The sequence below is a fragment of the Musca domestica genome, unplaced genomic scaffold (genome assembly GCF_030504385.1).
Source record: "Musca domestica strain aabys unplaced genomic scaffold, Musca_domestica.polishedcontigs.V.1.1 19, whole genome shotgun sequence".
NCBI lineage: Eukaryota > Metazoa > Arthropoda > Insecta > Diptera > Muscidae > Musca > Musca domestica.
Window position 1 is genome coordinate 4,718,435 of NW_026712245.1, and position 21,705 is coordinate 4,740,139.

At 33.7% G+C, this 21,705-nt stretch overlaps 1 protein-coding gene across 2 annotated transcripts in view; it reads left to right on the forward strand.

Annotated features, from left to right (window-relative positions):
* The first annotated feature begins 3,173 nt into the window (after positions 1-3,173).
* Positions 3,174-21,705, forward strand: part of LOC101890447 (protein spaetzle 3) — an 85,845-nt gene continuing 67,313 nt past the window's right edge. Inside the window, exons 1-2 of one of the 2 annotated variants that reach the window (XM_011296569.3) lie at positions 3,188-3,657; positions 4,105-4,407. In XM_011296569.3, the coding sequence (XP_011294871.2) occupies positions 3,357-3,657; positions 4,105-4,407 (604 nt within the window). In that variant the 5' untranslated portion in view covers positions 3,188-3,356. Of the gene's footprint in view, positions 4,408-21,705 lie in introns of both variants that reach the window. The other variant, XM_005189201.4, reaches the window with a different exon arrangement.

Here is a 21,705-nt window from a genome sequence, read left to right on the forward strand (position 1 = left end):
GTCTTCTATACGAGACCTTCTGGTCTTCTATACGAAGACCTTCTGGTCTACTATAATAAGAAGATCTTCTGGTTTTTTATAGGAAAGCCAATGAGAAGACCATGTGGACTTTTATAGGAAAACCTTCTCCTCTTCTATTAGAACACCAAGGGGTCTTCTATAGGAAGACTGTTTGGTCTTCTTTAGGAAGACCTTCTGGTCTTCTATAGGAAGGCCTTCTGGTCTTCTCTAGGTCTTCTCTGGCCTTGTACAAGAAGACCCTCTGGTCTTGTATAAGAAGACACTCAGTTATTGGTCATCAATGAGAAGACCTTCTGGCCTTCCTGTAGAAATAGTTTTCTATTAAAGAATTCGTCAGCAATGGAATTGTAATTTCCTCCAAATCCTATTTTCTACATCATTATATCTTAAGTTTGTAAGTCTCATATTGTTTGTTTCCTTTAGTTACTGTTAAATACAAATAAATTAGCATTTATTTGAATCATAAATTCACCACACTTCAACAACACTTTAACCACCATGAGAGGGTACTGAGATTAATATAATGCATACGGAAATTTGAGAGATGAGATTTGTAAGATTTCCTAGCACAACAAAATTGGTATTGTGGAAACCACAAAAAATCAGAAGAGAGAAAGAGAAACAATAACAACTTAGCAATAAATGTACGGTTAACTGATGCTGGAAACGGAAAATAACCGTAATATTTGTGTTCTCAAGCAGAACTGATACAACTGAGTATTAGTTTGAGTACGTGAGTATTGATTGGTAATAGTAGTGTTGCCATCTTTAGCAAATATAATAAAAATATAAAAGCTATAAAAAGTGATTAATGAAAAATAAATACTTACAATTTTAAGTGTCTTTAAGAAGAAATAAAAAAATTGAGAAAATAATGGGATTAATAAAAATGTTGCGAAGGAAAAAGAAATAAAGAAAGAAAGATTTAATAAGCTACTTCAATAAGTAAGCGCTATAAAATAAGTCGCCGAATCTCAGAGTTTTAAGTTGTTGACTTCGGAAGATGACTCAAGAGTGAAATATCTTTCATTCTAATACGAAATGAATGGAAAACAACTATATTAAATTCTGAATAATACTGGTTTAAAAATCTTCAAAAAACAGGGTTAGCGTTACCATCCTCAGATATGCCAGATTCAGTAAAAACTATAGATATTGCAGCTGAAAAATACAGTTTGTACTTTAAAAAACTGTCAAACGGCACACAACCGCTACTTGAGACATTTCTCAAAGCATCAATTTACGTAGGACGAATTTGTAGTCAATGAGAATCCAAATGCCACACTGCATCCTTCGTGGTTGAAAATTGTGGTTGACACCTTAAAACAATGGCGACCAGGGGTCCCATAAATGGGGGCTTTACTTTTAATTTTTTTTTATTTTTAGTTGTTGAGAAACATATTCTTCAAATTATAGCTTATTTGGGTGTTCAATTCATGTCATATTTTTAAATTAATTGGAAATGGGAAGTATTTTTATCTGGAGTTTATACCAAATAGTGCATCTAAATTGCACATTTTACAATAATACAATATCGACTCAATAAGAGCTAAAAATATTTTATTGCCCGAAAACTGTGGAAATCATGATGTGATGTGTGATATAGATATAGCTTGTCTAAACGACGGAATAACCCATTTTAAACACATCGTTCTAGACATAATTCCAATTATTGCCAAATTTCCAATCTCTATGTAATGGAATTCAACCTTTTTCTTTAGTTTACCACACAGATATGAAACTTTTTTCTGATCATAAATATGAGTTCTCAAACAGAGGGGATGGTAGCCGATTTTCGAAAAACCTTAAAAAATGTGGCAGAGGAAGGAACTTTGTCTTGGGGTTTCTTTGCGAGGTAGGCATTTAAAATGCCGATACATGTGTATCTAGATTTAAGCTTTACTTTCATAATCTATTGTATTTTTCAAACAATTACGAAAAACTGCATTTTGTCGCACAGTGTAATTGAGGAGTATGAAAAATGCTTCTAAACAGTTTTAGGTATGTTAATGGTCCTAGCTTTATTTAATTTAAATATAAATTCACTTCGTTTTGAAAATACACCGGGTCTCTGCGAAATGCCATTTTTTGCCACAATTGAACATTTTATATGGAAAAGGAAGATTTGCTCCCCTATATATACAGTGACCTATCCCGGGATGTATAACCGATTACGAAATCTAAGCACCGAATTTTAAACGATTCCTTTAGAAATGTGGCTTAAATCGTCAAATAACGAATATCATATACATAAATACTATTGGAAAACGTAGACCTATATAAATAATTCTGGTAGAAAATATGATTAAAATCGCCAAAATAACGAATATGGGGAGGTACAGATAAATGAAGGTTTGCGAAAACGAACTTAACCAGCCTACTAATAAAATACACATGTGGGCAAAAGTTTAGCCCTCCATCTGGATTCGTTCGTTCGTTGCAATATAGCGCGATTGCAACTGAATCTTATAATAATAATTAAATCTATTTATTTTATAACCATTGCTACAAGAATATTGATTTTGAAATACTGTGCGCATTTCCCCTTTTTTAACATATTTTTATTTAGTATGGCAACCCCAAGGGCCAGAGTAAATTTAATTAACAAGCAAAACTCTCTTGTTAACCTCTTCTCAGTTGTTTACTTTTTGATTGCTTTCAATGTATTGGTTTGTTTGTTTAATTTTAAACAAATCGTACAAGCTAAGCTTATAAAGTGCAGACCCTTTAAGTATTTAGTTGTTAGCGATAGCTCGCTTGAAACGGTTGTGTAAGCGCTTAGTTCAACGGACGTGACCACAGCAATAAATGTCGGTACGGGGGAAATAAGTAAAATAAACAATTCGCTCAATCACCAGCCGAGTATTTATTGGCCATATAGAATTCAATATTAGTAATAAAAAAATATATTTTTTTAATTTATCAAAACGTAAGAGGCGCGCGCGAACGTTCACTTGCTGGGTGAAAAAGAAAAAAAAAACAAAACAAACAAATAAAAGGCAAAAAAAAGAAAAATAAACAACAACAAATAAATTTGAAACCAGAAGTGCTTTGTTATCGCTTGCAAATAAGCAATTAAAAAGAGATAAAATTTTGTTTGTATTTTGATTTTTTAATAATACATAAAAAAATTAATATAAAAAAGAGTGCAAAAATTTACGAAAAAAATTGAAAATTTATTAATAAAGAAAATATTTGATGCAAAAAAGAAGTTTGTGTTCTAAGTCTTTTGTTTTGTTCTGCATTTAACCTCATTTACTGAAGTGATTTTGTGAAATATGAATTTGCATTGAAAGTGTCAAACTGATTTTAAAATAAAGTATTAATACAAAATTATGGCTCTCACAAACTTTTCCCTGCCTTTTGGGGCATTGACACAATCTGCCGGTGTGGCTGGCCCTTGGAGTCCCACAGTTTCCCCTCTACATCCCATACATCATCAGTTGGCAGCCAATACAAATAATCTGCTCTACTCCCCAGTGGATCATCAGCAGCAGCCCGAGGATGGTGCGGCACCACCACCTGGTTCCGATTTTTACAAAAATAATCCCTATGCTCCGCCACAGCAGACCTCGTATCAACAGTTCAATAGCGGCAGACGCAAGAATACCTATTTACCACCAGTTACAACAACAGGTACCCGTAATACCCAATACCATATACAACAGCCATCTGTTGCTATCCAGCAGCAGCAGCAGCAACAACAACAATATCATCATCAACAACAGCAGCATCTGCAACATCAATTTAGTCACATTAATAACCAACAGCAACAACAACATCTGCAGCAGGCACAAAATAATAACAATGCCGTTTTCAAAACTGCATCCTCATCCTCGTCAGCAACGATAACTTCATCCTTAACAGCCTCGGCTAGTAGTAGCACAACCAGCAATGGTCCATCATCCAATACACGCACTTATGGTGAGGGGAGCTATTCAAGATTTCCACAAGCATCGAACAATAATAATAACAACAACAACATTGTAAAAGAATCATTAGCACCACAGCAACAACAACAACAATATTATAACTCTTTCGCCTCGACTAAACAAAATCATCAACAATCTCGTCTAACTGTAGGTTCTGCACAGGGTGGCATAAATTTCGGTTTACCCAAGACAAATGTGGAACAGCCACCACCAGCTCCAGCTGCCCAATATGGCCCAGCCAATGGCAAGGGTACTCCCTCTTCGGCTGCTGCTGCTGCTGCTCCTGGTGATAGTACAAATGATGCATATCCCGATAGACCGCCCGGTTTTACACGAGTTCAAGCCGGTCAGGGTTCTAGAACTGGGGTCCATGCCGTTCTCGACTATGATTTGGAAGAGGGCGAAGAAGAAGACTATTATGATGCTGAAGATCAAGGTGAACCCGTTAATAAAGGTAGGTTGTTGTTTTTTTTTTCTTTTTGCCCAAGTGTACGTGTGTGTGTTTGTGAAATAAATTTATTTAGACGAGTTATTGGAATTTTTCGTTTTTTCGTGTGTGTGTGTGCGTGTTTCTTTCATTAACAAGAATATAAAATAAAACAAGAGACTATGACTAACTAGTGGCTTGAAATATGTATTTGACGTAAATCTCGAAATGTTTAATCAAATTAAGTTAAACATTGTTGCGGAATATTTTTCGAACATAAAGCGCTTGAAAAAATAAGTTTTCATATCAAACAGTTTTTAAAACGCAGGAGGAAATTAGAATCTGAGAAATGAAATACTGCGGGTTGAAGCTATAAAAAAGTTAATACATGGAAAATAGAGGAGAGAACATAATTTAGTAGAGAGAAGAAAAATCATGCCTCTCAAGACATCTAGGAAAATATTGATGCAAGAAAAAATCACGGATTTTACTTGCAGGAGTAATCTCAGAACTTTTTTTATTTTATGGCGCGTTCTCGAGTATTTCTGTTTGAAAAATAAGAGTAGAAGTGAAATCGATCGTGAAATAGAGTAAGAATTTACTGTAAGAGTGGAATCGGATGGAAAATTAATATATGTTTCTCCGATTAGTATGTGTGCAATAAAAAAAAATATTGAATATTTTGCAAGAGACCTGTGGATTTAGCGAAAATGCTCTTCAAAGTATATGATGAAAAAATTATATGACAAAATTAAAAAAAAGATAGGAAATAGTAAAATCTGCTAGATTTCGAGCGAATTTTTCCCTTCACTCAAAAACGAGCAAAGCATATTACCTCTGATCAATGCATATAAACAAATTTTGCAAAAAAATTTTAAAAGGATATAGCTAAAAATTGAAATTTTTATACCCTCTACCATAGTATGGAGGGTGTGCCGTTTGTCACACCTCGAAATATACATTTTAGGCCTCACAAAGTATATATATTCTTGATCAGCATAAAATACTATGTCGATTTAGCAGTGTCTGTCCGTCTGTGGAAATCACTCTAGCTTCCGAACGAATAGAATTAGGTAATAATATTTTACTCAAATGAATATTATATCTGCAGGATTTTTGGTATTGAAAGTTTTGGTATAGCCCCCATATAACGGTACCTTCCGATATTCGGTATTTTGATTATTGTAGAGACGTTATTCAACGGAATTGTTTCAAATTTAGTATTTAATGTTCGTAATAGATACTACAGCCTATGACTGAAGATTGTCTGTGCAGGTCCACGTTTTCTTATAGCCCCCATATAACGGTATCTCCCCAAATTCGGTATTTTGATAATTTTATCGACATTATTCACCGGAATTGCTTCAAATTTGGTATTTGAAGTTGGTAATGGGTAGTATCCGCATATGACAGAAAATTGTCTGTGCAGGTCCACGTTTTAGTATAGGCCCATATAATAGTACCTTCCTATATTCGGTATTTTGATGATACGTCGTATAGACCCTACCAGATTTTTTAACGAATTTTTATTTTTTTTTTTTGAGAATTGCCAAATTCGTTCCAAGTCGTGGAGGGAATTTAAAATTCGACCCGGCCGAACTTATAGCTTTTTTGCTTGTTTAAAATGTGTACTAAGTGTGCGAACTGTACTAAATGGACCTAATGGTCTGGTATAGGTTGAAGAGATGAAGCTGGAATTTTGAAATTTTGTATTGGGGTCCCTGTTGGTGGTAGGTTTGTGTTAAAGAGGTGGTTTTGAAAATGGGTACTATAATTGTACGAAAATTACAGAATGGTACAGTATTTGGCATTGGGTGAAGGAATAGAGGTGCAATACTGAAATTTGATATTGTGGTCTTTCTTGGTATCTGGGATTGAAATATGGTATCATGGATAGGAAATTTGTACTATAATTGTACGAAAAGTTCTAATGGTACTACACTTCTAAAATTGTACTCTTTGGTATTATGTGAAGGGATAGCGCTAAAACCTTGAAATTTGGTATGAGAATCAGGGTTGGAAACTAGGTTTGATATATGAAGGTGGTTTTGGAAATGTGTACTTAGTGAACGAAATGTACTAAATGGTACAGAATTTGGAAAAGTTTGGTTAAGGGTAAACGGATGAAGCTGAAATTTTGTAATTTTGTACTGAGGTGCCTGTTGGTGGCAGGTTTGTGATAAAGAGGTGGATTGGCAAATGTGTTATACAAATGCACGAAAAGTATTAAATAGTACTGTATTTGGTGTTGGGTGAACAGATAGTGCTTAAAATCTAAAATTTGGTATTATCGTCGCTGTTCATGCGTAGCCTGAAAAAATAGGGATGGTTTCCGAAATTAGTATGATAATGGTACTATATTTGATATTGGATGAAATTTCATATTTATATTACTGATGGTATCAGTGTTTTGAAATTTGGCGGTGGTTTTTAAACGTGTCTTATATTATTTCTACGAAAAGTACTAAATAGTACTAAATTGGGTGAAAAAATTGAGCTGAAATTTGATATTAACGTCTCTGTTGGTATCTGGGATTGAGATATGGAGGTGGATTTGAAAATGTGTACTACAAGTGAACGAAAAGTTACTAAATTATACTGTATTTGGTACGATTTAATATCGGGTGAACAGATAGTGCTTGAAATCTAAAATTTGATATTTGGGTCTTTGTTTGTGTATTGCCTGGACATTAGAGGTGGTTTCGGAAATTTGTACTATGATGTACGAAAAATACTGAATGGTACAATATTTGGTATGTCTCTGTTGGTATCTGGAAATAAGATATGGAGGTAGTTTTGGAAATATGTACTATCATTTTCGAAATGTTCTGACTAGTTTTACATTTGGCATTTCGAAAAGGTATAAAGCTGGAATCCCGAAATTTGATGTTGACGTTGAGATAGTTTTGGAAAAAAAATTGGATGTGGGCCAAATATGGTTTTACAAATATTCTCCACGTAAATGAAAGATTTTGAAGACTTTTTGGTGTAAAAGTAAAAATGTTCCTAGTATCCTTTCCTTTAAAAGTCGAAAAATTTAGCACGATTTATGAAGTTTTGATTAAAAAATGTTGTCAAACTGAACAAATTATGAATTTTGGAGTACTAAAAAGGACGAAATTTAATGTTAATGTGGACTTTTTGCTGGCGAAAAAGCACCTGCTAGTATTATATGTTCGAGAGGAATAGATAAATAGGGTATGCTCGATTTTTTCTGTACTCGCAGGGATACTCCTGCTCGAAGTAGAAAGTAAATTCCTTCACATTTTTCTTAAATAACGCTTAAATAAGTTATTGGTTAAGAATTCTTTGCAACATATTTCTTATAAAATGTTTCAGCCATTAAGATCTTGAAAAATATTTTTGTTAAAACAAAATTAGGATATTTGGTCATGATGTCATTGAAGAACTGAATATTTGGTCGAAGTGTTTAAAAATATATTTTTTATAAATTTTAAAATATTCGCTATTCTTTAAAATCCAAGACTTTCGCCAATGGGACTGGCTCTCCCTTTGTTTTTAAAAATCTAACATATTTCAAGATCATAGTTGAAAGAATTTTCTTAAAAATTAAAAATCAACATTTAATAAATATTCTTAAAAAGAAATTTTAATATGCATGTATCCGGGAAGTTTTTTGAAGGAAATTATAAAATGTTCAATATTTTAAACTTTAGGTCTTAAAAATTTTCTTTATGGATCCACGATACTAGATCTTAAAGAAATCAAAAAAATGTTTTTAATAAAAATACGATTCTAGACCAAAAAGTCCTTTAAAAATTCCAGATTCGTAACCCGGAAATCTTAATAAAATAATCATGAAAACTTAAAATTTTTGGTCAGGAGGTTCTTGATCAAGAAGTTTTTTTTTTAATTCATAATTTTTGGTCAGGAAGACCTTGAAAAAAAATTAAAGATAGATTAGTGCAATTTTGCAAGGAATGCAAGGAATGAGTTGGGCAATTTATTCCATCTTCACGGAGGACGTAAGTTGAAGAAAATCTGTGAATTATATCACATTCTGTGAGAATTGTTTGATGCATGGACACTTTGGAACTACAAGAAGGATTGTACAATTCATTTTTCCCACCATATTTAAGCCCAACAAAAAAAAATAATGTAACCGAACTTCTAGCCCCAATTGAATGATCCATTTCGTTTTCTACGAAAGATATAAACTTATATTTGGATTTTCAAACTTTTGTGGGAGAAGTGGGAGGCGGAGTGAACCTATATTGCCCATACCTGAGCGTGATCGACAATTTTGCTAAATTTTTTTTTGGGTAAACCCGTATTGCCCATCTTTGAGCACGATCGAAATGTTAATAAAAATAATTTGTTATAAAAAATGTGGACCAAATCAATATCAACACTTCAGGAGTTATTGAACGAACCAGCCGGCCAGCTAGTTAGGGGTACAAATGGCCTGAAACGAATTTCGTCTTAAGGATCAATATTTCTATTAGACACATATGAAGTTATAAGAACTGCGTATACATCTCCCACAGCTGAATATACCAAAATTGAATTCTTTTGCTCAAAGAAGCAATCCCAAGATGACTAATCCATTGAAAAATACTCCTAACTTTAAAACATTTTTTAAAACTCTTGAAATACTATCTTTAAAATATCGACAATTTATTCATCTGGAACAAAATTTACACCTCATAATCTCATTAAATAAATTATGTTCTTTGGGATTTTTTTAAAACATTAAACTGGGATATTCCCCTTTTTGTTCACAATTTGGGAATATCCAATTTTGTCTTCTTAAATGTTTTCGGGAGTTCATTTATTTGTTTATTTTATTAGCACAGCTAATCCATTCCAGGCAATGACTCAGTGAAAATATTCGTGCTTGAGTTTTTAAATAGAAAAATAAATCCATTTGAAATTTGTTCCATTTGCTAATTTTTTATTCTCCATTTGAATGTGGAAGGTGTTGGTTGTGATGCTAATAATTAAATCTACAATTCTTTTATCTTTCGGGTGTTAAAAATCAAATCATGACAATTTGACAATTGTTTCCTTGTTTAGATTTCCGTTGCTTTTAATATTTATGTGTGGGGCGTATGGAAATTTTATTTAGATCGTGCTATTATATGGGGGAGGAGGCATACGAAGTTATATTTTTTTATCATGAAGAATGATTAAAAATCCCTATAAATGGACAGCCATTTTGTCTTTAATTATACTCTACACCACATGGTGGTCAGGGTATTATGTCTTTGTGCATTTGTTTGTACATGGAGAAAAAACCGGGATAAACACATAAATACATTTGATGATCTTCATAGGATCACTTTCGGTATCGATTTATGCAACAGGTCGCATTTATTATCCGATTTATATGAACTTTTCCAAACAATATTTGTTTGGTCCAAGTATTGAAATGGGTGAGAATCGGCTTAGATATAGCTCCTATATACAGGGTGATATAAAAAAACTGCAACAAAGTCAAACGCCATACTTTTTACATTTTTTCTTAAATTTTATTAACTGAAAGCAAAAATTGTCGGAAATAGCATCAAATTTCAGAATAAGTTTAGATTTCTTCGAATCGGTAGACTTTGGCACGAATTATGGCCTTCAAACGACCAATGAAACTGTCACACGTTGCCCGAATGTTGCTCTGCGGTATTTTGGCCCATTCCCGAAGAAGCACTTGCTTGAAGTGATCGACACTTTGGTATTTTTTAGTGCCAACCTTGCTTTCCCAAATACTCCAGACACAATAGTCCAACGGATTGGTATCCGGAGATTTTGGTGGCCATTGTGCGCTGGAAATAAAACGAGGAACCTAATTTTGTAGCCATTATTGGGTGGCGCGTGCTGAGTGTGATGGTGCCTGTTGGAATGACGAAGGTCTGCGGCCAAAATGTTTGCGTGCCCAAGGCTTTAATACATCCTCCAGAATATTTTTGCGATAATATTCGGCATTTATTCTGATGCCACGGTTGATTAATACGAGCGGAGAGCGACCATCGGCTGTTATGGCGGCTCACACAATCACCATGGCCGGCGCTTGAGTTCTGATGGCCACTCGAAGGTGCACATTTTCACCTGACCTCTTTGGCAAGTAAACACGATCATTTTGTTTGTTTACAAGCTGCTGGACAACGAATGTTTTCTCATCGGAGAAAACCAAATTCGGTAGTTGACCATTTTCGGCCAAGCGAAGCAGCTCTTTAGAGTCTATTTTCTTTCTGTTGCGGTGTAAGTTCTTGCACTTTTTGGAACTTCAATGGCTTTAATCCGAGCTCATTTTTCAATATTTGGCGAATGGAATATTGCGATCTGTTCAGCACACGAGCCATTTTTCGGCTACTGTGAAGCGGGTTTCGATCAAATCGCTTTTTTACTTTTCTAACCATTTCTGCTGATGTTACTGTTTTCTTCCGTCCACTTCCTTGTCGTCGGGTTACGCTACCAGTATCACGGTAACGAGCGATGTTACGAGACATAAAAATTTATTCACATTTAAATGCAGGAGTGCTGCGATAGCTACTTGTGGTTTTTCATCCAAATGTTAAGAAATCACACTATCACGCTTGAATTCCATCTAGAATAACTTTTTTTCTGTAAAATTCTCACCAAAATGCTTTTGTTCGCTTGTAAACAATATAATGAGCTGTCACTGGAATAATTTAAACAGCAGTCGGACGAGTGGCTTAGAAATTGCAGCAGTCTGAAGTTGGTTACAGTTTTTTTCATCTCACCTTGTATATCTTCTACTGGTTTCGGGTTAATTGTGCACCAAATGGCCAATATAAATCCAAATAACAAGAATTTTGGCACATTGGACCAAATTCAATCTAGAATAATGTACATCAAATTTGAATTGAGATATAGCCACAGCTCCCATATATGTGTTTCATTCGAATTGGATGGCATTCGAAATGTGCACTCCACAAGAATGACATTTGGTACCAGATAGCAAATACAACCCATTAATAACTGTCTAAAATTCTATCAAGATCGCTTCAAATTTACATATAGCTCCCATCTATATCTTCGATCGATTTTATGTTTATTTTGCACCAGTCCAAATGGAGTGAATTTTGGCACTTCCGATCGAATTTAATCTAGAAGCAAGTATTTCAAATTTGGTGAAAATAGGTTCAGATATATGTATGGCTTCCATATATATATTTCATCCGATTTGGTTTTTAAGTCCCACACATTCGATAGCTCTACTTCATAAGCATAGTAACGTAGGGTATTACAAATCAGCCTCGCAGGACTTTTGATCTTTCTCTACTGGTTTTTAATATGCCGTCCTTTTTAAAATACCTAAATTTCGACACATGTTAATTATATATATTTTTTTAGTTCTTATCCACTATCAAAAATTTGCTATTTTTTCTCACACACACCATAACGCATTTCAAAAGATATCAATAACTTCCACAACAAAAATGTGTTAACATAATTCAAGTTGTAGTGAATTATCTGTCAGCTATCTGGGTGCGAGCAAATCAGAAGTGTGATTGTCGCCCAAAAAACATATATTTTTCACATCACATTTCACATTTCTGAACAACAAATTTCAAATTTTTGACACATCAATAAATGCCGACCAAAACATGTGCGATTCAATATTCAATACTCTCGGCAAATAACACCCAACGTAAATGGTCAAAACCACAAAACAATATCCGTAGCTGGAAGAAATTATGTGGTTGGACCCGAACAGCATTCATAACAATGAAATATTAATTTGTAACAAGGCGTGTGTATGTATGTACGAATGTGTTGTGTAATCGATGCCAATTGGACAGATTAAACAGATATGTGCTATAGACAATTTTATGAGTATTTATACAGATGTTTTGGATTTATCGGCAATGTAATTTAATGCAATCAAAAATGTTATTACCCGGTGATAACTTGAAGCGGAGGTGTGTGTGTGTGTCTGCGCGAGTTAAGTAAATGTTGACATGCGATTCGATCTTTGTAAAACTACATTAAAAAATGCTATTAACTTCATAAAAAATTTGCTTTGTATCTCCACCAAAAAACTAACCACTTCATAAATGTGGCGTCACTTTTACATATCCATATAATCTATATATGTAAAGGAGTAGTGAAATATCAGCAAAACTGAATCCAACTATTTTCAAAAAAAAAAAAAAAAAAAAAAAAAAAAAAATACCCCTGAACAAAAAATTACCTCAAAACAAGTTTGAATAAATTTACGATTATAACAACGAGTGTTCCTCGGAGACATTTTTTAAAAATTATATCTCTGAAATTCTATCAAATAAGTTAAAAAGTATCAGTCAGGTTTTCTGACAGCCAATGCCCATTTATTTAAATTGTATGAATGAGTAGTGAAATAACTGACTGACTGAGAATCAATGCCCAGGCGAAACGGCTGAAGCTAGAATCTTGCAATTGTGCACGAGGGTTAGTCTTGGTGCGCTGTACAAAAAATTGAATATATACAGAATGAGCTACAATTCTGAAATTTGGAGAACTGATGAAGTGCAGGACAGATGTACCAAATGGTTTTCGACAATTCGAACTTTAAGGTTACGAAAAGTTTTAAAATATTACTGAACTTCTAAAATGGTACCATTTGACATTATGTAAACGGATAGAGCTAAATACTTGAAATATATAAAATATATAAAAGGTGAGAGTTTTGGAAATGTGTACTAAGTGTGCGAACTGTAGGTTTGGAACAGTTTGGTGTAGGGCAAAAGAATGAAGCTGAAATTTAATTTTTTTTGGTGTCCTTGTTGGTAGTATGTTTGTTATGAAGACGTAGTCTCTGAAATGAGTACTAAATGTAAGTGTACGAAAAGTACTAAATAGTACTGTTTTTGGTACAATTTGGTATTTAGTGAAAATAACTTTAATTGTGAAATTAGGTATTAGGGTCGTTGTTCATGTGTAGCCTGGGCATATGTTGATGGTTTCGGAAATGTGTACAATAATTGTACAAAAAGTACTAAATTGCATTAAATTTGGTTTTGGGTGAAGGAATAGATCTGAAATTCTGTTCAAATCTCACTGTAGGTGTCAGTGGTTAAGACATGGATGTAGTTTCGGATATGTATACCATAATTGTTCGAAACGTACTAAATAGTACTAAATTTGGCATTGGGTGAAGAAATAGAGCTGAAATTCTCAAATTTTATATTGAAAATTAAATTTGTCGCGCAGTGTATTTTAATCCATCTTAATGGAGTTTTTAAGCGTTCTCGAAAAAAGAGCCTTAATTTTTTTTTAATTTTTTGTACAAACATATCCCCCATATTTTTGCCAGTACTATTGTAAACGACACTATAGCCTGAGATGTATGGCATCCAAAAGAAACCATGACTTAAATCTTTTCAACAAGTAGAAAAGCAGCTAAGTTCAGCCGGGCCGAACTTTTAATACCCTCCACCATTTTGAAGGAACTTGAAAATTTAAAAAAAAATCCGAAGCCGTTATATGAGGACTATACGCGAAAACGTGAACCAGCATACAAATTTTTTTTATAAGTCGTAGTACATATTACCAACTTTAAATACGAAATTTGTAACAATTCCAGTGAATAATGTTGCAAAAATCATGAAAAGACCAAATATCGGGAGGTACCGTTATATGGGGGCTATACGAAGACGTATATCTGCACAGACAATTTTCTGTCTTACGCTGTAGTACCTATTATGAACTTTAAATGCCAAATTTGAAACATTTCCGGTGAATAATATCGCTAAAATCATGTAAAAACCGAATATCGGGAGATACCTTTATATGATGGATATACAAAGACGTGGACCTGCATTGGAATTTTTTAGCCATAGATTTTAGTACCCATTAAGATCTTCTAATACGAATTTTGAAACGATTCCGGTGAATAATGTTTCGGAAATCATCAAAATACCGAATATCGGTAGGTACCGTTATATAGGGCTGCTATACAAAAAAGTGGACCGACATTATCCATTTATAAACTTAAACCGCCTACTGGTAAACTATGCATGTATGAAAAATGTTAGCCTTCTATCTAAATTCGTTCGAAAAATAGCGTGACTACAACAGACGGACTGACATCGCTAGATCGTCTTAGAATTTTACACTGATCCAGAATATATATACTTTATAGGTTCTATTATCAATATTTCGAGGATTTACAAACGGAATGACAAAGCTAGTATACCCTCCATAGAATGGTGGAGGGTATAAAAATGTAAAAGCGGGTGGAACTTCCCCGTCCTATGTTGCTCAGGTCCCGATGTAAACTTTTAAAATGTTGATGCATATGTCTCACATTTTTAGCTCTACTCTAATCAGCTCGTTTTTCTGGTTATTGTTTTTGTGGCCTACAGCGTTCTTCAAAATTGCCAGTAATCCTATATTGCCCATCTTCGAATTTGATCTAAAGTAAAAAATCTTTCGATGTACCAAATTTTGGTCAAATCGGATACTTCCTTCGAGAGTACAGACGGACAGAAAAAGGCACGTGATTAGATCTACTCCGAATTTCCCAAAAATTAATTTCGTCCAAAGAGACCTAGGGTATAAAATTAGTATTTCGATGATGCATATATCAAATGATACATATCCTCTGTAGCCATAAGTCTAGGGACTATAAAATATACCTCAAATTGACCTTTTCCATGTCCTCCTTATGGTATACATTTATTTACCTATATGTATATACATACCTATATGTATATATACACATATATACAAAAGTCGTGCCGATGACGACATTCATGTTAATTAGTTGCCAGATTCTTCCATAACGGATCCCAATAAAATTAAAAATTATTCTCCCACAACATTATATTATTCCAATTCTCCCTCATCAGCCAAATACCAAATGACCGTTCCATTAAAATTAACTAAAAGTGCAAATTAAACACCAAATGCTTTTAGAATATGTATAAAATACATGTGCCTTGTTTCGATCTACATAGCTGCCCGCGATTGGGTCGTGAGTAATCGCAGGCGATGACCACAAATACGGGAGTTTTTCCCCGTCATAAAATTAATTTGAAACATGTTCTTCTAACACACGAAGTATTTGCATTCATTTAATGAACGGTAGCATCAGCATCTTTGTGGCCAAACAAGAGGCAATCAAAAACGATGACAAAGAAGACGAAACAAAAACAAAAGCAATAAAAAAAATAAAACAAAGCAAACATTTAAAATGCTGTTAAACAGAATAATCCAGCCAAACAGAAAAGTATCAACTTAACAACAAACAAAAAATAAAAAAAAACACGCCAAGAGACAAGGTCACACAAAAGGCCTATAAAATATGGCTTGTGGAAGGTCAAGAAGCGAGACAATCAGTTTGAATTGTGTGTTTCCAATGAAATTGGGTTCTTTGACACAGCAAAGGCAGGCAACAAGAAAGAAAAAAATAAGAAAGGGTGAAATACTAACAAAATGGTTTGAAGTGATGTTGTCAAGCGTATGTAGAGGGAAAAGAATTGACGAACAATAAAAAAAAGAAAAACAAGTAAAAAAGCTGTAACTTCGGTCGGGCCGAACTTTGAATACCCTCCACCATTTGGAACGAATTTGACAATTCCCAAAAACAATAAAATCCGTTAAAAATTCTTTTAACATCTTAAAAATACCGAATGTAGCTGTTACATTAGGGTCTATACGACGACGTGGACCTGCATAGGTAACTTTGGTTCTTACAATATTCAAATGCGAAACTTAACGAAAAACCAGTAAAGAAAGTCTTAAAGTCGGGCGGGGTGTATTTGATATATTTCCCTAAATATCGTTGTTACGGAGTACATATTACGGCTGTGGGTAACAAATCAGATGAACAGTATATATGGGAGCTATAGCTATATCTGAACCGATCCTCACCAAATTTGACATACTAGCTCCTAGACTCAATTCGGTCGTAAGTGCCAAATTCCATTCCATTTGGACAAATATTAGACGTTTGGTGTACAATAAAAGGTAAATCGGACGAAGATATATATGGCAGCTATATCCAAATCTGAACCGATCTCGATAAAATTTAGCAAAGGTGTTTCTGAGCTGCATTTGATATATTTCCCTAAATATTGTTGTTACAGAGTGCATTTTACAGCTGCGGAGCAAAAAAATAACAAATCGGATGAACAATATATATGGGAGCTATAGCTATATCTGAACCGATTTCGATTAAATTTGGCATACCTATTTTCAGGCCTAATTTGGTTGTATGTGCAAAATTCCGTACTATTCGGGCTGATATAACACGTTTGGTGCACAATAAAAAGCAAATCGGACGAATATATATATGGGAGCTATATCTAAATTTTGACCGATTATCTCCAATTTCAATAGGATTCGTCCTTGGGCCAAAAAAATGATTTGTGCAAAATTTTATCTGGATCGGCAAATAAATGCGAACTGTACATTGTTTACAAAAATACATGGACAGACGGACGGACGGACGGACATTCATAAATAGACTCAGAATATGCAGAATATAAAGATCATCAAAAGGAACTATGGGTCCATCTCGTTTCCTGTTGCCTGTTACAAACAAATGCACAAAGACATAATACCCTGACCACCTTGTGGTGTAGGGTATAAAAAATCGGTGAATAATGACGCTAAAATCATCAAAATTCCGAATATCTTGAGGTACCGTTATATGGGGGCTCTACGAAGACGTGGCGCAGACATGACATACATTTGAGTAAAATTTTATCAATCTACTTCAATTCGTTCGGAAGCTAGAGTGATTTCCACAGACGGAGAGGCGGACGGACATCGCTAAATCGACATAGAATTTTATGCTGATCAATAATATATATATTTTGTGGGGCCTAACATATGTATTTCGAAGTGTTACAAACGGAATGACAAACTTAATATAACCTCCATACTATGGTGGAGGGTATAAAAAAATTGTAGTATTCGAAAAAATTGTGGATTTATGTTTGATTCTAAGGAGGCGAAATATTGCCGATACATATAAACTACTTTCGATATATATAAAGCAGTGGATGATAACCATATTTCTTTTCATTTATTTTGATCTCCTAATTCGAATTTATTTGCTCAATATCGTAAGTTCGTTAAGCAGTTGGTATAATCTAGATTTTATTTATTTATTTTTTTTTTATCAAATTTGCTGTTTATTTTTTTTTTAAATTCCGTTTTGTTGATATTTTTTCCTCATGTCAGCTTTTAATCCTCTTTTGCAATGTTTATATGGGATTATTGTTTGGTCATTGCGTTTGTTTTTGTTCTAAGATTTATTTGATTGATTTTTGATTATGTTTTGTTGATAAAAATAAAAAAAAAAACAACAATCGCAACAACTTATGCGACTGATACTTATAATCCCAGATAATATTATAAGAAGGTCAAAAAAGAACTGGAATAGCTTTACTCCAGAGGAGATCAAATTCATGTTTTTCGAAAGATTATAAATGGATGTATATAAGAGTAGTTAAATAACTGACTGACCGAGAATGAACGCCCAGGAGAAACGGCTGAAGCTAGAAACTTGAAGTATTACACGAGGATCAATCTTGGTGCGTAGGCATATGATAAGGCTGGGTTTTTTGGAAATATCTATTAAAAGGATAAGAAAAGTACTAAAAATGTAATACTTTTTATTAGACAAACGAAATGAGATTTGGAATTAGATTCACTGATGGAGTGTAGGATAGATTTTCCAAAGGGTTTTGTTTTTGGAAATTCGAACTCTAAGGTTAAGAAAAGATCTAATATGGTAAAAAGATCTAAAGGGTACCATTTGGTATTATTTAAACGGATATAGATAAAACTTGAAATTTAGTACGAAAATCAAAGTTGGAAAGTAAGTTTGATATATGAAGGTGGTTTTGGAAATGCGTACTCAGTGTGGGAACTGTTCTAAATGGTACCAAATTTGCAACAGTTTGGTTAAGCGTGAACGGATGAAGTTAAAATTTTAAAATTTTGTATTGGGGTTCCTGTCGGTGGTAGGTTTTTGATAAAGACAGGGTTTTGGAAATGTGTACTACAAGTGCACGAAAAGTACTAAATAGTACTATATTTGGTACAAGCTGGTATTAGATAAACAAGTGGTGCTTGGAGTCTGAAACTTGGTATTAGCCTGGACACGTGGATGCGGTTTCCTAAATGTGTACTATAATTGCACGAAAAGTACTAAATAGTACTCAATTTGGTACAATTTTGTATTGGGTAAACGTAAAGTGCTTGAAATCTGAAATTTGGTATCTTGGTCGATGTTAATGTGTAGCCTAGACATATGGAGGTGGTTTCGGAAATGCGTACTATAATTGTACGAAAAGTACTTAATTTGGTATTGAGTGAAGGGATAGAGCTGAAATCTTAGAAAGTTTGTTTGATATATGTACATGGTTTTGGAAATATGAACTGAGCGTGCGAACTGTACTAAATGGTACTAAACTTCGAAAAGTTTGATTTAGGGTGACTGGATGACGCCGCAATTTTTATATTTTGTAATCTGTACGAAATGTACTAAAAAGTACTATATTTTGTACAATTTGATATTGAGTAAACAAGTAGTGCTCGGAGTCTTAAATTTGGTATTAGGATCACTGTTCAGTGTAGCCTGGACATGTGAAGGTGGTTTCGGAAATGTGGACTATAATTGTACGAAAAGTACAAAATAGTACTTAATTTGTGTGGTGAAGGAGCAGAAATCCTGAAAATTGGTATATATGTCACGGTTGGTGTCCCTGGTTAGGATATTGAGATGGTTATAGAAAAGCAATTGTTTGAAAAGTACTAAGTGGTATTAAATTGGGTATTGGGCGAAAGAATAGAGCTGGAGTCATGAAACTTGATTTTGAGGTCTCTGTGGGTATCTAGAATTGAGATGTGGAGATAGTTTTACAAATGCTTACTTAACATCCGATTTCATTCCTTGGTACATCTCTATATTTCCATCAACACAAGATCTGTTATAAATATGGTAGAGATCGGATTTTTTTCCAACAGATGATCTGTTGTGAAGATTATATATATTTGCGAATCCCTTCTGGTCCTCACCCACAAAATATCACAATTTTCAATACTTTATGTATCATAATTTTCAAATCCAAGTCTTGCGATCTTTTACAACTTTCTGTATCGAAATATTTCTCTCAACCAGAAACCTGAGATGAATATGGAATTTATGATGTCGCATAAAATTAAATATAAAAATTCGAACTTCTTGAAATTTTGCAAACATTTTTATATGTACTGAATGAATTATTAAAATGGAATGCTTCGGTCGACTATAACTGGTACCCCACGCACATTTTAACATTTTTAAAAATTATAAAATGTCTCATATAAAGTGAAGGAAGTAACCAATTTATATTTATATCTTATTTATTTAGGTCCGATACGAAATGGAGAATATTGGTCCATTCCTTCGGAGGGTCAACAATTTGAATAATCATAATAGAAGTCAAAATATATGTATATAATCGAACATTGGCTGAGGTTATATATATGTCAGCACAACCGACTGATGCTTTTAAACTTGTTGAAGCTAAAATCATGGAATTTTTGGAAATACTTATGATTTATAGAATTTTTATTGCCTTAATTGTGCATTTTTGAGATTACTTTGTCGGTCCTTAAAGTTCGAGAATCGGAAATTTTCAAAAAATATTTCAGGGCATTAGAAAGTTAAGTTAGTTTAATTTTTAGAATTATCTTCCCAGAGTCTTACTCGGTTTTTCGAAGAATATTATTTGAAGAGCTAACAGCTATGCCATTGACATTTTTAAGAATATATATATTCCATGGCATTACAAAGCTCTTATTGTGGACTGTTTAAGGGTAACCTGGGTTTCTAAGACACATTTCCCAGTACCTAAAAGATATATAATTGTAGATTTTTAAAAACTATTATTTCAAGCCATGATTGCGGATTTAAGGAAAACTTCCCATGTTTTAAAAGAGTTAAACTTGCAGATTTTTAATAGTTTTGTGGTCCATTGTGGAGTTATAATCGTATTTTAAGAATATTTTACCGAACAGCTCTTTTAAGAATATTCGCCCAAGAATTAAAGAACTTATACTTGTGGAATTCGTAAGAATAATATTAAAGGGACTGGCGACGCTGTGATTGTGGATTAAATAAAAATATATTTCCAGGCACTAACTTCTTGTGGGAAGTCTATTTAATTTGATGTGATTATGCAATTAGGCCTCTTAAATTATAAAAAAAATTAGACACAAGTGCTTTTGATAATCAAAAAAAAAAAAATGAACTGGACATCCGATTGCAATTAATTTATGTGTTCAACACATATTTAGCACTTGAAACACCCAAAAACAAATGTTACAAAATCACCTCATCTTCTAACAAGTGAATTGCCCACATTCAAAAGAGAGAGGGAGGAAGTACAATTGCACTCATAATTTATAACCAAAAAAAAAATGGTGTTTGATTGATGTGGTTGTTTTTTTTTTTCTACAACAAAAAATATCATTTTGAATAAATAAATAAAACGTGCACTTTGCAAGCCACTGTTGTAGTTGTTGGCATTTGTGTTTAAACAAATATTTCAGTTCACTTCTCGTCATCGAAGTCATCCAAATTCAGAAGTGTTGTTGTTAGATGCGATAAAAACCGAAACGAAACGATACAATCAAACACTGTTATTTCCTCCGCCCACATTCGTTCGAAGCGTTGTTTACTACACGCTCGGAGATGTTTGACGCTGCAATCAGAAAAAAAAAAAAACAAAAACAGCGGGCGAATAGTCTGAAATGCTATTAAATAATATTGCCGCCGCAGACTCATTACGTGGTCGAGGATAAATTATATGAGCGGGCATTTAATGCACAGCGAAAAAAAAAACTAGATAATAAACGCAAACCTATTGCAATGAGATCATTATGTCACACAGTAGTTTTGTGGGACAAAAAATGTAACAGTAGGGAGGTATTTGTTGAACTTTGCTTATTTGGATGTAGAACATTTTTTAAATCCCAGAATTCATGTATGATTTCTTCTTTTGAAATGTCGTTTCCACACAATAAGACATCAAAGTGCCAGAATTTGGTGAATTTAAGTATCGCAGACGAATAAGAAGGACTTTTATGTTTTAAGAGCCATTCGTATTTTATTTCCAGAACATGGTTTGAAGTAACATTACTCTAAGAAACGTACGTGTTTTAAAAGTATTTTTTCAAATTGTGGATTTCTAAAGGTTTCCTGCAAGAACCCATAGTGGATTTTTAAAGATTTTTTTGCGAGTTCAAATCGGGGATTTTTGAGAATACTTTTTGAAGGAGCAGTCAAGCTTTAATCGTTTTTTAAGAGGTTTGTTTTAAAAAACCAAACCTAGATTGTTTAAGAATATTTTTTCAAGGACTAAT